This window comes from Dermacentor albipictus, chromosome 10 (genome assembly GCF_038994185.2).
Source record: "Dermacentor albipictus isolate Rhodes 1998 colony chromosome 10, USDA_Dalb.pri_finalv2, whole genome shotgun sequence".
Lineage (NCBI taxonomy): Eukaryota > Metazoa > Arthropoda > Arachnida > Ixodida > Ixodidae > Dermacentor > Dermacentor albipictus.
The window spans coordinates 33,175,383-33,191,145 of NC_091830.1; the positions used below are offsets into that span (position 1 = coordinate 33,175,383).

Consider the following 15,763-nt stretch of genomic DNA (forward strand, 5'->3'; position numbering starts at 1 on the left):
CTTAGTTGTGTTGCGGCTGATGTGTTTTCATTCTCTATGCTTCTTCAGGATGTCACGGTAAAGCTACGTCTTCGCGGCCAGCAATTTGTACAATGTCCGCATGTGACAGGCGATCGCTCCCCATTTTGTCGTATTTTGTGTACTTTTGCATTTCCCCAGGCATACTTTTTTTGCTTTTCTTAGCCCCCACTACTCCAGCGAGCTGAAATCGCCCCGTCGTTTTCAACGGCAGGGCTGAAACGTGCTCAGTGCAGCAAGGCGGCGAAACACAGCCGACATGTCTCCTCCGGTATTCGACGGCAGCGCAAGGCGCGGCCCACCGCATTTTTCCTCGAGCGCTTCCCATCGAAACGCGCCGCACTCGGGATACTACCCAGCCTTCTGCAACACTAGCTCCGTGCTCCGCTCCGGCTTCGGACAAACCCCGGCAAAATCCGCGACTACAGCCAGTGGCGCAGTCACGAATTTCGGAGTCACTAAAAGGATGCACTTCTATCGAACATGGTCGCGCTACTGGAATCGCTAGCCAACCTTCGCCGCCGAGGTGGCTCAATGGCAACGGTGCTCTGCTGGTGGCATGAAAAGACACGAGTTCGATCGCGACGGCAGCGGTTGCAATTCTTCTAGAGGCCCGTTTACAGTGCGATGTCAGTGCATGTCAAAGGACCCCACGTGGTCTATATACTCCGGAGCCCTCCTCTACAGTGTCCCTCATATCCCGAGTTCGATTTGAGACGTTAAACTACGTAAAGTGAGCAGGCGAATGCTGGCGAATTTGCAAATTGAGCTTTATGTAATGATAGCCAAAGAGAATTAAGGACCGACTAGTCTGCTATCTTTAATACGTGGATAGAAGAGTGCACTACGTTTAGACATGCTATCGCATAACCAACGCCCATAACCAACTATCGCCAGTAGCTCGCGTTTCCTCATGTGAGCTCATTGCAGGGCTAATTGAACAGGGCTTTAAAAACCATTAAGATTAATGCGTATCAAGACTGAATAGAAAAGGAGTGCGTCATGCCGTTATGGTCACATAACCGCATTCGACTGCGTCATGTGAACTCAATATAGTAATAGCTCACCAGGGTTTTCAAAGCAGTTTCGTTTGACATGCGTCATGGCCTGGAAAAAAAGAATGGTGCACTCAGTTGCAATGTGACCATTTTATCACAGTCGCTAGTTTTTCCGCATGTGAGGTCGTAACAGTGATAGCTGAACCGGCCTCCCTACACAATTTCGTTTATATGGAGGATACAAACAAGTGCAATGCTTTCGAAGACGGTCACGTGATAAGTCACTACTGACATGGTGTAGCCATATTGTGATAGCCAGACTGAGCTACAAAAATCATTTCTTTTATTATGCATGAAGGCAGGGTACAAAATAGGGCAGCATGTCTGAAGGTGGTCACATGACCTGAATCACTAGTGAATAGGCCTTGTGAACTCGTCACGCTGATATTTGGAGAGCTAACTCCGCGCCGTTTGATATGCGTAATGCTTATATAGAGAGTTTCCAATGATCTTTATGATGGTCGTGCATCACTATTCACTAGTGACTTGGTCATGGGACCTCATCATGGTGTTAGCAGAGCAGGGCTTTAAAAGCCGTTTCGTTTGCTATGCATAATCCCTGAGTAGAACCGTGCGCCCTACTGAACTTTCGTCCCGTGCCCATAATCACTAGTGATCATCCCATGAGGACTCGTTTAGGGATAGCCATACTGAGCTTTAAAAATAATTTAGTTTGATACACATGAAGCCAGCATACAAAATAGGGCAGCTCGTCAGGAGGTGGTCACGTATCGTAAATCACGTGCGCCTAGGCCGTGTGAACTCGCCACGCTGACATTCGAAGAGAGCTTCTACAGCCACGTCGTTTCATATGCGGCATGCTTCTAGCGTTTCCAGCGCTCTTTATGATGGTCGTGTGTCACTGTTCACCAGTTACTTAGTCAGATGACCTCATCATGGTGGTAGCAGACCAGGGCTTCAAACCAGATTTCGTTCGATATGCATCATCCCTGGCTAGAAGAGCAGTGCACTCGACCGAACTTTGGTCACGTGACCATAATCACTAGTGATACATGTGTACTCGTTTAATACTAGCCAGACAGCTAAAAAAAATAGGTTCGTTTGATATGCAATAAGCCAGCAAACAAAATAGGGCAGCAAGTCAGGTGTTCACGTGACCTGAATCACCTTTGCCTAGGCCGTGGGAACACATCACACTGATATTGGAAGACAGCTTCTAAATAGGCGTCGTTTGATATGCGTCATGTCAACATAAAGTTTCCAGCGCTCTTTATGATGGCCGCTCGTCACTATTCACTAGCGACTACGTCATGTGACCTCATCGTGGTGGTAGCAAAGCAGGGCTTCAAAAACTATTTCGTTTGATATGCGTCATGCCTGGGTAGAAAGCAGAGCACTCGACTGAACTTTGGTCACGTGACCATATTCGCTAGTGATCATCCCATGTTAACTCATTTTGTGATAGCCAGACCGAGCTACGAAAACCGTTTCGTTTGACATGCATGAAGCCACGGTACAAGATAGGGTAGCATGTCAGAAGGTGGTCTCGTGACCCGAATTACCAGGCACCAGGCCATGTCGACTCGTCACGCTGATGTTCGGAGAGCTACATCTGTGTCGTTTGATATGCATCATGCCTATACAGAAAGTTTCCGGCTCTCTTTGCGATGGTCGTGCGTCGCTAGTTACTTAGTCGTGTGACCTCATAGTGGTAGCGGACAAGCGCTTCAAAACCATTTCGTTTGATATGCATAAGCCCTGTGTAGAACACTGGTTTGGCCACGTGACCATAATCACTAGTAATCATCCCCTGTGAGCTTATTTAGTGATAGCCAGACTGAGCTACGAAAACCATTTCGGTTGATATGCATCAAGCCAGGGTACAAAATAGGGCAGCATGTCATAAGGTGGTCACGTGTCCAGAAGCACTTGTGCCTATGCCATGCGGGCTCGTCACGCGGATATTCGAGGACAGCTTTTCAATTCGCTTCGTTGGGTATGCGTCAAGCCAATATAGCTTCAAGCGCTATTTATGATGGCCGTGCCTCACTATTCACTAGCTACTTGGTCATGTGACCTCATCATGGTGGTAGCAGAGCTGGGCTTCAAAAATCATTTTCGTTTGATATGCATCACCTCTGGGTAGAAGAGCAGTGCACTTGACTGAACTTTGGTCACGTGACCGTAATCATAATCATCATCCCATGTGAACTCATTTAGTGATAGCCAGACTGAGCAACGAAAAATTTCGTTTGATATGAATGATGCCAGGGTACAAATAGGGCAGCATGTCAGAAGGTGGTCACGTGACCAGAATCGCTAGTGACGGTCATGTGAACTTGTGCTCCTAGCCAAGCAGCGCTTTCAGGCCGATATATCCTCTATCGTTTGATATGCGTCATGTCTTCTAAAGAAAAAAAGATGCACTGCGCGAATGTAGTCTCGTGACTGGAATCACTATACTCCATGCGAGGTCATTGTAGTCATAGCGAAACTAGGCTTCAAAAACAGTTTCGTGTTATGTGCATGGCCTTTGAATGGGATTGCGTTTCACTACATTTTTAATTCGCTTGCATCCGTTCAATTTTGCAATAAATTGACGCAGAGAAATTTTGGGCTCCGAGCACTAACTTTTTAAGCTACTGAAAGAAGCCGCCTGTAATAGCCAGGGTGAAACCCACGTTGTAAAATCGGTGCGGTGTCATTGCCGAATATAATGCATTGGAGTGACAGATTGGAAGCTTTTTTCCTGACGCGGGGGGGGGGGGGGGTGTACGGTCGCTTCTCGGAAAAGCACTTTCTCCCAGGATTCCTAGCGAGTATTGTCAAAGGACAAGCCAGGGAGCGAGCTACGGTTGCTGCTCGGACTTTGCAACTTACATTGAACGCTATAGTAGATCCGTTATGTCAGCCTGTTCCCAAGTCGTGCAGTCACGCGCGCAGACAACGAAATTGTCATTTTCTACCGTATTCCAGCGCGTGATCATGCAGCATGATCGCGAGCTGGAATACGGTACAAAATGACATACGTACGTCAGGGCATCTACCAATCGGGAATTCTCAGGTGATTTGAATAGTCTGAAAATCCCTAGGGGAAACTCAGGGAATTTGTACTTCTATCAGGGAAGATTACATGTAATTTTCTGCAAAGCGAACGAAAGTCGCGCTAATGTTGGCTCCAGTAACAGAGCAATCGCAACAAATCGTATTTGACCGCCTGTCGTCGGCTGGAAGAGTTCAGAGTTCAGTCAAAGACCAATTTTCCAGACGCCCGATTTTTCCGACATGCCCGATAATTCGCACGGCTTCGCGTCCCCACAACGTACCCCATAGAGTCAATGTATAAGAGCTTCTGAAATTTCGGACGCGAGAACCACCCTTCGCCGTCCGATTTTCCGGACTTTTTGCCGTGACTACCGGTCTGAAACGGCATTAAAGCCACCACCATCGCCGCCATTTTGATTACCTTACCGCTTCGAACCGGCGCTCTCACACGCACATCTGTTGGTAGCCGTAGTGCTTCGACGTTCGCTATTAAGTTCCTTGCCGTTCTGTGCCGTGTTTTTCAATGAAAGGATTCGCCGCTGTCAGCAACGGCACTGACACCCGCCTTTGAGGTCATCGCGATTTGCTTCGGAGCTCGAGAAGCACGGCGCGTAGCATAATGCCGGTTTCTGGAAGTTGACGTCGCCTCAATACAGCAATGTTACGCGGTGAAGCATAAGCGTGGGAAGGGGCGATTGTCATAGGACACAGTATGCATTCCTTATTTATAAGAACTGCATAGCGGGGCACACGGTCACCTCTGCCTGTGCATGCATCGAGAACGATAACGGCGCCTACTGCTAAATCAAGGTAGATAGAGCACGCGGCGAACAATCATCTCCGCCGGCTGATACAGACACTGAATGGCAGTTGCTGCCCTCTAGGCCCATGGCCTGCCAGTGGGCCCTGGTGGTCCTCTGCGCCATAAAGCCTAGAATGATAGGGTCACTGAAACCGGTGACACTACGGGAAAGCAAGGAGATGGACAGAACGAGAAAGCGTTCAAGAAACGCTAAAGTACCTGGTAGAGTCAATGCGCATGGTTCTCGATAGTCTCCAGAATCCGGCCGCTAAATGTGCCGTGCAGGTGCTCGCCATGCTGGAGCCGCTTACCGTAGCTCTTTACATATCGTAAAGCTTTCGTTTGGCGCTGGTGCTGCTCACGCAGGGGAGGCCCTCACACCAGCTTCGTTTTAGCGCCTTAATCTTTAGGTTCCCTTGAATTGGTGACTTAGAATAGATACGGAACCCAATAGTGGCTCCATGGATAAGATATCTGAATGTTTATCAAAATTTCGAACTTGTTTTCACTGTTGTGCATCCCTCATCACACCTTTATGTCCTCGTTCCTCCTTCCCCTATGTAGAGTAGCCTAGGCTAGAGCGCGTTAACTCAGGCCGACCTCTCCGCCTTACTTCAAATAAATTAGCTCTATTGTGCACGCATGCACCCGCCATATCCTGTGACAGTACGAACACCGATATGCATAAGTGTAGTGGCAGGCCTTCAGAGCGTTTTCGGATGTGCCTGTGGCGATTTGAGCCCTTAGAGGGCACCTAACCAGGTCTGGCCACGTTGAGCTGACAAGCGTCGTGCATACTCTGCTGATAACGGTCGTGTCTGCGTCTGCTAAGTATTACATCGCTACGTGCTGCGGAAAGTAAGAGCTAAAATTTCAAACCGAACGCCGTCTGGCGTTCTCTGGCGTCGACTCTACGCTCCCAGCTGCAGAGTCGACGTATATCGCACAAGTACGCCACGCACATCGCACTGCTGTGACGTTGCTCTTAGTAACACGTGACTTTGAATTATTCAAGGCAAATTGTGTTACTTGTGCAGTTTGTTGCTTCAATAGACGAATTAAAGTTTTTGAAAAATAAAACAAACCAAATGTCTGCGTGTTCGTGTATTACTTCGCACCGCAGCAAGAGTTGTATTCCGTTTCGTCTGCTCGTTCCCCCGTCATGCAGTCGCGCGCGCCTACACTGAAGCTGTGCCATTCTCTACCGTGTTCAGCCGCGCGATCATTCTGCGATACCCTTGCGTCTGCCTCAGTATTCACGTACCACGCTTATGCCGCTAGTCGGGTTACCTCGCGCACAGCGCGCAAAACCGTGTGCTGCGCGAAACGAGACAAACGCAACAGGCCGCAGGCGACGCCGTTGCAGCGCAGGTGCCCCGCGCAGCAAAAAAGCGAGAAAAAAAGGCGGGGCCCGTGACGTACGAGTCACGTGATCCTGGAGCTCCGTCCCGCGGCGTATGCGTCATGGGCCTCCGGTATGGGAGAACGCAGTGAAGGAGAGAGAAGTGGTTCTTGTGGGGAAGGAGGAAAGGCTAGCACTATCTTCTGCAACCCATGTGGGAGCGCTTGCGGAGGCTAGACGGGGCAAGTTGTCTCTCTCTCTTGGCAGTGGCCCTCGCCTCCTTAAATCATGGGTTCGCGGCCCTGGAATATTTCCATTTCGGCTATGAATGAACCCATTGGAAAATTTCTTGCCCCAGAACGCCCCCTAGAGGGCATGTAAAAACTTCCAGTGTACAACTGAAAATTGCTATACGTACTGGTGAGGGGCCCGTTATGTGCAGTAAAAGACGTGCATATCAGATGTTTTCGCGGCCCTTAGGGAATCCGAAAAATCGGACGTCGACTGTAAAATAAGGGGATGCTTCGAATGGTCCATGGGGTGAACGCGTGGCGGAAGGAGGACGAGAACAGAAAGGACTTGCAGATTGAGGAATGAACGGGAAAGGAAGCATGCCGCCGATTGTTTGAAGGAGCTCGAGCTCAAGAAGCGGTTGACTGATGCCGAGAGACAGCTGTCCCTCATCCAAACCAAAACAAACTCTTTAAAGCAGTGAACCAACACTGAGGCGTTGTGCACAGGTCGAGAGCATGTCAGGACAGTTAAAGTTGACTTACCAACTATTCAGAGGAAATCTTTGTCAAAGTTCAGGCCTCATGCCGTTGAGCTTGCCATCAGTTGATAGAAATAGCTCACAGTCGAAAATATTTGCTTCTGTACGCCTCTCCTCTTTATTCATAATTGAGAATGTCCGACTCGATTTGAAATGGTTCTTACCAATTCTTTAAAAGATATTTTATCTGCTATGCATCTTATAAAAGAAATGCTACTCCTACTATTCAAATTGGGTGAAGCCCCTTTTTAAATTTTTTTAACATGCTTACTAGAGAGTGACAGCATCGGGTGACTTTGTCAACCTGTCTTGACATAAAATGAAGTTCTGTGTCACTCAGGGAATTTAGTAAAGGCATTCTGGGACAACCTGGAACATACAGGCAATTTGGAAATGTCTACTTGTAGGCACCCTGGGTTTTATCCTCAGAATCCCTTTAAAGGGAATATGTTTACAGCCTCACCAACTGTAATTTGTAGAATGAAATGCTTGCAGTAAGTCAATTAGTTAAAATCCTAATGAGTAATTGTCAATGAGTCAATTTTTTTGTTTCTCGTGCTAGTGATGTTGGCCTCTTCGAGTAGACCAGCTCAAGCACAAGAATATGGCTGTGTGTCTCTGGATGTTTTAAAAAAAATTGTGTTTAGCTTTCGCAGGAACACATGGTTCGCTACTGATCAACAAGCGGCTCAACCTAAATAGGACTTCGTCCCATCTGAAATTTAAATGGGACATAAAGTTCTATTGTGTTTCAAACCAAAAGTTCAAAGTTCAGTGAAGTGATCTCGGTGCCCCAACGTAGGAAAGAGTGGTAGTCGGTTACAGCTGTCTAGAGCTGTATGTGCGCTTGCAGAAGTCTGCCGCAGGAACCCGGATGTGGATATCTTGGGGACAACTGAACTGCTGAGCTGCATTCCTTGGTTTCTGGTGCGACTGATGAATCCAAGGATCGGCTGCACAATATTTGGTATGCCACCTAGGAGAACAAAGCGCGCATTCGCGTAGCGCTCTCCTGCGCAGCTAGTTTCGTTTGACATTACGTTGTCCCCCAATCCACATAGAGGATACGCTTCACCTGTAGCTGTTGGCATCGCGAAATATCAGCCACCAAGGCCTAAGCATGATCACATTGCGAGTGACGTTCTCGCACGTGTACCTTCGACATAAATGAATAAGATAGTGAAGGAGTGCCTATAGGTTCTTGTTTCACTTGGGTTATTCAGGGTACACTACAGTGTGGTCGAGCTAAGTCGGGCCAAACCTCTCAATCAATCGGGCCAACAATGGCCATGTTTCACCATCATTGTTCCTCGATGTTAGAAGAGATCACCCTGTCGATTGTTGAGGCAGAGCATATCGACGTACTTGGCGAGTTTTGCATTAGCAAGCCGTCAATAGCATTGTCTCACGAGGAGTTAGATTTCCTGCGTAAGCGGTGACAATTTGTTCTGGTCATGAATATGGGTAAATAGTGTGACTTTCATAGCGCATGTCTCAGTGCTTCCATGTGATCTATGAGCTTCCGTGTGCTTTGCTTGGCACTGATGGTGTATAACTTATAGAAACAGTCTGGTTTTGAGAATAATTGTTGGTAGTAGCGCCGTGTGTTGTCTTTTTTATGTGCCACCTAGTGTCCGTGTTACGTTTCGCTCTGCATGGCAAGTATTCCTGCAAAATTTGCACTGGGTGTGAGTTTCATATACACAAATACGTTTATTTGATACAGCAGGTGAAGAGAAGAAAAAAAATATCAGACCAAGCGCGTCCTCGTTGCTTCATTTGTAGAAATCTCGGCATCAAGTTCTTCAAATGCGTCATGTCCTCAAACAGTTTTTGGACCACATCCTTTGCACGGCCAACTGTCAAAGGGCCACTCCGTTGCTGCTGTGTAATGACATCAAGATGGCACCCTTGGTGTTCAACCCTCATTAAAATGGTATGCGACATCTTCGAGACTTAGTGTTCAATATCTACAAAGGTTGAGGTACCAATAAAAGTTGATTTATAAAAATGTGAATCTGCAGCTTACCAACATATCCGAAAAGAAATGTATGTAATCATTGTTAGACGTAATGGTTCTGCAGAAACCCGCAAAGTGGAGAGAGGTAAAAAATAAAGGGAAAATCAGACATCCACCCATTCGTAGCAATTGCTACAAGGAAACACACCTGGGTTCCTTTGTAGGAATTACTACGAACGAGTGGATGTCCGATTTCCCATATATTACGTAATCATTGTATTCTGCTAGAACAAGCCTATGGAGCTAGAACTTTGGTAACTAAATGACTTGAAAAAAAAAAAGCCAACCATGCAATCAGCGATGAAACAAAAAAATTTATGTGTAACTATTAGGTTAGGTAAAAGGTAGACAAATGATATTCTAGTTTAGAATAAAGGGAAGGGAAACAGGAAAGGCTTTCTCAAATATCTAATGGGTAGACGAGATAAATGGTGATCAATAAAAAAAAACAGTAGGCGGTTGAGGGCAGCCGAGGATTATGCAGACAGAGTAACGAGATAAAGTAATCCACAGGCATAGGTTAGGCTTGGCAGGTGGAGCGTCGACTCAATTTGAGATGTGAGGTAGAGGCCATCCACCTGTAATAGATAAGTCAAGCTGACAATGAAAACTCAGATGATGGACACATTATTGTCTACTTCACATCAACAGGAAAAATCGACGTGCACAAAAGTTCATTTTTCTCCAGGGTATCGCACTGGACTGTAGCACGTCTAGTTCAGGTGACTAAACAAACAGTGACCTCATTCATTAACCTGTGTGTCATTCCATTTCAGAAATTTTTGGAAAGAGCTTAGCTTCTCACTTGGAACTACTAAAAAGGCTGCCAAAAGACACGGAGACACGTCTCCCTTACGTCCTTGTTTGCTGGCGCTAAATATGCTTTCAATTTACCAACACGCCCAACAAATGGCAATGCATAATTATTCGTTTGGATTAGGGCAGATGTCTTGTCTATGTCCTACCTCCCCGCAAGAGATGTCTTCTAGCTTTCATATTTGCGAACGTGCTCGTTTACTAGTCATCCTCACGTAAAATAAAACTTTCCCTTGCATGCAACATTGCATCAAATCAACGGCAGCCATGATTGTGTTCGGTTGTTCTTGCTGAGTATTGACATGGCTAGCTGAGGTGACTGGAACACCTGCACCCTCCTGTCACTAACCTTTTGTTTTGTTCAATTTCAGGAATCTCAGCTCAGCTTGGCTGCTGGCTCAATCCTACTAAAATGACTGCCAAAAAAAGAAAGGGAGCGCTGCAAGATTGAAAAGGTGGCTTCTGGCACAACGGTCTGACAGTGGGACTGCATCGGCACGTTTTTCAGATCTGCACGTTTATGAGCAATATAGTGGCACCTTCTAGCCGCTGACGTACCGCAGTGCACCTTTTTATAAATATTTCCCGACATCGGCATAATTTGGCATTTCTTGACCTCTCGCTGCAACGATGTCGGGAACTCTGCTCGCGCAGATTTTCGAGACAGCCTGCATGTAAGTTTAGTGGTAAGTGATAATTATACGCACATGTGTTGGGGTTTCTTTTAAAGTGTACTGTGTTAACCACTGCCGTTATGAAAGGCGAAGCTGTGCAGCCGTTATCTCTATGCTGCAAATGTAATCAACTTAAATACTCCTTACTGAGTCTGCTGCTTTTTGTTATAGTTGTAGATATACATTGTTGAAATGGACCTTAGAAGTCTGTAGAGTATTGTTGCATCTTGTGGGGTAAACTATTTCTTGTGTGTTTCGGCACGTACTCGATGAAACCAGACCATATTCTGGGTTTTCTCGTGCCGAAACTGCCACTCGATAACGAAGCATCGCATACTGCAGTAGGGCATGACTATTTGGCACATACTCGATGAAACCAGAGCAGATTCTAGGTTTTCTCGTGCCGAAACTACCAAACGATAATCAGCCGCAGAGTCGTGGGATAGTTCTCATGTTTGCGAACGTGCTCGTTTATAGTGGTTCTCACTTAAATTAAAACTTTCCCTTGCATGCAACATTGCATCAAATCAACGGCAGCCATGATTGTGTTCGGTTGTTCTTGCTAAGTATTGACGTGGCTAGCTGAGGTGACTGGAACACCTGCACCCTCCTGTCACTAACCTGTGTTTTGTTCAATTTCAGGAATCTTGGCTCAGCTTCGCTGCTGGTTCAATCCTACTAAAATCACCGCCAAAGAAAAGGGAACGCTGCGAGACTGAAAAGGTGGCTGCTGGCACAACGGTTTCAAGGTGGAACTGCATCGGCACGTTATCCAGATCTGCACATTTATTAGCAATATAGTGGCACTTTCTAGCCGCTGACGTACCGCAGCGCACCTTTTATAAATATTTCGCGAGATCGGCATAATTTGGCCTTTCTTGACCTCTCGCTGCAACGATGTCGGAACTCTGCTCGCGCAGATTTTCGCGCCTGCCTGGATGAAAGTTTTGTGGTAAGTGATAATTATATGCACGTATCTTGGCGTTTCCTTTAAAGCGTACCGTGTTAATGGCTAGTGTTATGAAAGGCGAAGCTGTGCAGCCTTTAGCTTTATGATGCAAATGTAATCGACTTAAATACTGATTACTGTGTTTGCTGCTGTTTCTTTTAGTTGTAAATATACATTGTTGAAATGGACCTTACAAGTGTTTAGAGTATTGTTGCATCTTTTGGGGTAAAATATTTCTTGTGTGTTTTGGCACGTACTCGATGAAACCAGACCATATTCTGGGTTTTGTCATGCCGAAACTGCCATTCGATAACGAAGCATCGCGTAGTGCAGTAGCCATGACTGTTAGGCACGTACTCGATGAAACCAGAGCAGATTCTGGGTTTTCTCGTGCCAGAACTACCAAACGATAATCAGCCGCTGATTACTGATTACTGTGTTTGCTGCTTTTTCTTATAGTTGTAAATTCACATTGTTCAAACGGACCTTACAAGTCTGTAGAGTATTGTTGCATCTTGTGGGGTAAAATATTTCTTGTGTGTTTCGGCACAGAGGTTGCTTCTCTTAATTCGGAAACAATGCAGTTCCATTGAGCCGTGGGTGTTGCTTGTAGCCATTTTTCTCTTTACTTAGCCTCGCTAAGTTGTTCGCTTGGGGTCTGCGTGATCTTGGCTTCTCTCGCAGGGTACTTAGGCTTCTTGCGAGTATTATCTCTTTCTTCTAGCGTGTGGATGCGATGACTGAATCTTTCTCCTGATTGAGTCGTATTGTTCTGCAGGGCCTGAATCTGGTTGTCCATTTCGCTCTTGAGATTGAAACCCAATCTGTATCATCTGGGTTACCGTGTTTTGCATATTCTGTGTTACCGTGGACATTGTGGTTTCCATAATGGCGGTCACGCTGGCGGTGATGCGGTCTTCAAGTGTCTTCATGTCGTTCTGGGTTATCACTGCTTGGTTCGACAGTGTTGCTGGCTTTGGTTGTGTTGCTGAGGATGGTGGTGGTGGGGATGAAGGTTGCGGTAGTGGTGCTTGCGATTGCTGGCCCTTTTCTCTCGGTAGTTGTTCTATTTCTCGCACAGGGTATTCGAGCTGTTTTTCAGTGCTAGCTTCCTTCTCTTGTGTCTTCTTTTGCTGGTATAGCTCTCGCTTCAATTCGTCGTTCTCTCTTCGCAGAATCATTATCGTGTCCTCGTACCTCGAGTGTATTGTGGTTTGAACGCCATTATTTTCCCTCGACGTTTGATTGTGCCCTGCGATGATGTTGGCCCAGCTTACCTCGCGCTGGGTGTTGTCGTTTTCCACGCCCGTTGCCGGTATCCGGGGGATGCTCTGTTCTCTTTCCCTCGATTTCGATCCCGACATGGATCTTAATCTTTTTATTTGTTGCGTCTCATTCGGCAACTGTGGCGATGGTGACATGGTCATGATGTGCTCGTTGTCGTTGGTAGTTACTACGCTGGCCTGGTACCAGAATCTTCTGTCTCGATCTTGTCTCGATCTTGTCTCGATCTTGTCTCGATCTTGACCGAGGTATTCGTTTTTCAGTGCTAGCTTCCTTCTTTTGTGTCTTCTTCTTTTGCTGGTATAGCTCTCGCTTCAATTCATCGTTCTGTCTTCGCAGAATCATTATCGTGTCCTCGTACCTCGAGCGTATTGTGGTTTGAATACCATTATTTTCCCTCGACGTTTGATTGTGCCCTCCGAGGATGTTGGCCCAGCTTACCTCGCCCTGGGTGTTGTCGTGTTCCACGCCCATTGCCGGTATCCGGGGGTTGCTCTGTTCTCTTTCCCTCGATCTCGATCCCGACTTGGATCTGAATCTTTTTATCGGTTCCGTCTCATTCGTTGACTGTGGCGATGGTGACATGGTCATCGTGTGCTCGTTGTCGTTGGTAGTTACTACGCTGGCCTGGTACCAGAATCTTCTCCGTCTCGATCTTGTCTCGATCTTGACCGAGGTATTCGAGCTGTTTTTCAGTGCTAGCTTCCTTCTCTTCTTTCTTCTTTTTTCGCTGCTATAGCTCTCGCTTCAATTTATCGTTCCGTCTTTGTGGAATCATTATCGTGTCCTTGTACCTCGAGCGTATTCTGGTTTGATTACCATTATTTTCCCTCGATGTTTGATTGTGCCCTGCGATGATGTTGGCCCAGCTTACCTCGCGCTGGGTGTTGTCGTGTTCCACGCCCCTGTCTGGTATCCGGGGGATGCTTTGTTCTCTTTCCCTCGATCTCGATCCCGACTTGGATCTGAATCTTTTTATTTGTTCCGTCTCATTCGGTGACTGTGGTGATGGTGACATGGTCGTCATGTGCTCGTTGTCGTTGGTAGTTACTACGTTGGCCTGGTACCAGAGTCTTCTCTGTCTCGATCTTGACCGAGGTATTCGAGCTGTTTTTCAGTGCTAGCTTCCTTCTCTTGTGTCTTCTTCTTTTGCTGGTATAGCTCTCGCTTCAATTCATCGTTCTCTCTTCGCAAAATCATTATCGTGTCCTCGTACCTCGAGCGTATTGTGGTTTGAACGCCATTATTTTCCCTCGACGTTTTATTGTGCCCTGTGATGATGGTGGCCCAGCTTACCTTGCGCTGGGTGTTGTCGTGTTCCACGCCTGTTGCTGGTATGCGGGCGTTGCTCTGTTCTCTTTCCCTCGATCTCGATCCCGACTTGGATTTGAATCTTTTTATCTGTTCCGTCTCATTCGGTGACTGTGGCGATGGTGACATGGTCATCATGTGCTCGTTGTCGTTGGTAGCTACTACGCTGGCCTGGTACCAGAATCTTCTCTGTTTCGATCTTGTCTCAATCTTGTCTCGATCATGTCTCGATCTTGACCGAGGTATTCGAGCGGTTTTTCAGTGCTAGCTTCCTTTTGTGTCTTTTCTTTTGCTGGTATAGCTCTCGCTTCAATTTATCGTTCTGTCTTTGTAGAATCATTATCGTGTCCTCGTACCTCCAGCGTATAGTGGTTTGAACGCCATTATTTTCCCTTGACGTTTGATTGTGCCCTGTGATGGCGTTGCCCACCTTACCTTGCGCTGGGTGTTGTCGTGTTCCACGCCCGTTGCCGGTATCCGGGGATGCTCTGTTCTCTTTCCCTCGATCTCGATCCCGACTTGGATCTGAATCTTTTTATCGGTTCCGTCTCATTCGGTGACTGTGGCGATGGTGACATGGTCATCATGTGCTCGTTGTCGTTGGTAGTTACTACGCTGGCCTGGTACCAGAATCTTCTCTGTCTCGATCTTGTCTCGATCTTGACCGAGGTATTCGAGCTGTTTTTCAGTGCTAGCTTCCTTCTCTTGTGCCTTCTTCTTTTGCTGGTATAGCTCTCGCTTCAATCCATCGTTCTGTCTTCACAGAATCATTATCGTGTCCTCGTACCTCGAGCGTATTGTGGTTTGAACGCCATTTATTTCCCTCGACGTTTGATTGTGCCCTGTGATGGCGTTGGTCCAGCTTATTTTGCGCTGGGTGTTGTCGTGTTCCACGCCCGTTGCCGGTATCCGGGGGTTGCTCTGTTCTCTTTCCCTCGAACTCGATCCCGACTTGGATCTGAATCTTTTTATCGGTTCCGTCTCATTCGTTGACTGTGGCGATGGTGACATGGTGATCATGTGCTCATTGTCATTGGTAGTTACTACGCTGGCCTGGTACCAGAATCTTCTGTCTCGATCTTGACCGCTCCCCGACTCTCATTGGTGGCGGGACCGGTTTCGGCTTCCTTCGACAGTCTCCACTCGCCGTTTCATGGGGCATTCCGCAGAGCTTACATTTCTGCTCGCATTGGTGGTTGTTTGGATCAGCGTTGTGTTCTCCGCAGTTGTCACATAGTTAGTCGTTTGGATTACGGCAGACGTCTTGTCTGTGTCCTACCTCCCCGCAAGAGCTGTGTCCTAGCTCTCATGTTTGCGAACGTGCTCATTTACGAGTCGTCCGCACGTAAAAGAAAACTTTCCCTTGCATGCAACACTGCATCAAAGCAACGGCAGCCATGATTGTGCTCGGTTTTTGCTAAGTATTGACACGGTTGGCTGAGGTGACTGAACAACCTGCACCCTCCTGTCACTAACCTGTGTTTTGTTCAATTTCAGAAATCTCTCGGCTCAGCTTGGCTGCTGGCTCTATCCTACTAAAATGACTGCCAAAGAAAAGGGAGCGCTGCAAGATTGAAAAGGTGGCTTCTGGCACAACGAATTGACTGTGGAACTGCATCGGCACGTTATCCAGATCTGCACATTTAGGAATATAGTGGCACTTTCTAACCGCTGACGTATAGCAGCGCACCTTTTTATGAATATTTCGCGA

At 47.0% G+C, this 15,763-nt stretch overlaps 1 protein-coding gene across 8 annotated transcripts in view; it reads right to left on the reverse strand.

The window, feature by feature from the left end:
- Positions 1-8,687: 8,687 nt before the first annotated feature.
- LOC139050413 (uncharacterized) overlaps positions 8,688-15,763 on the reverse strand; it is a 99,460-nt gene continuing 92,384 nt past the window's right edge. For all 8 annotated transcript variants that reach the window (XR_011508866.1, XR_011508865.1, XM_070526756.1 and 5 more), the window contains one exon: positions 8,688-9,596. Coding sequence is in view for 6 of the 8 variants with exons in the window: in XM_070526756.1 (XP_070382857.1) it covers positions 9,539-9,596 (58 nt within the window). In the remaining 2 variants the exon portion in view is untranslated. The remainder of the gene's footprint in view (positions 9,597-15,763) is intronic.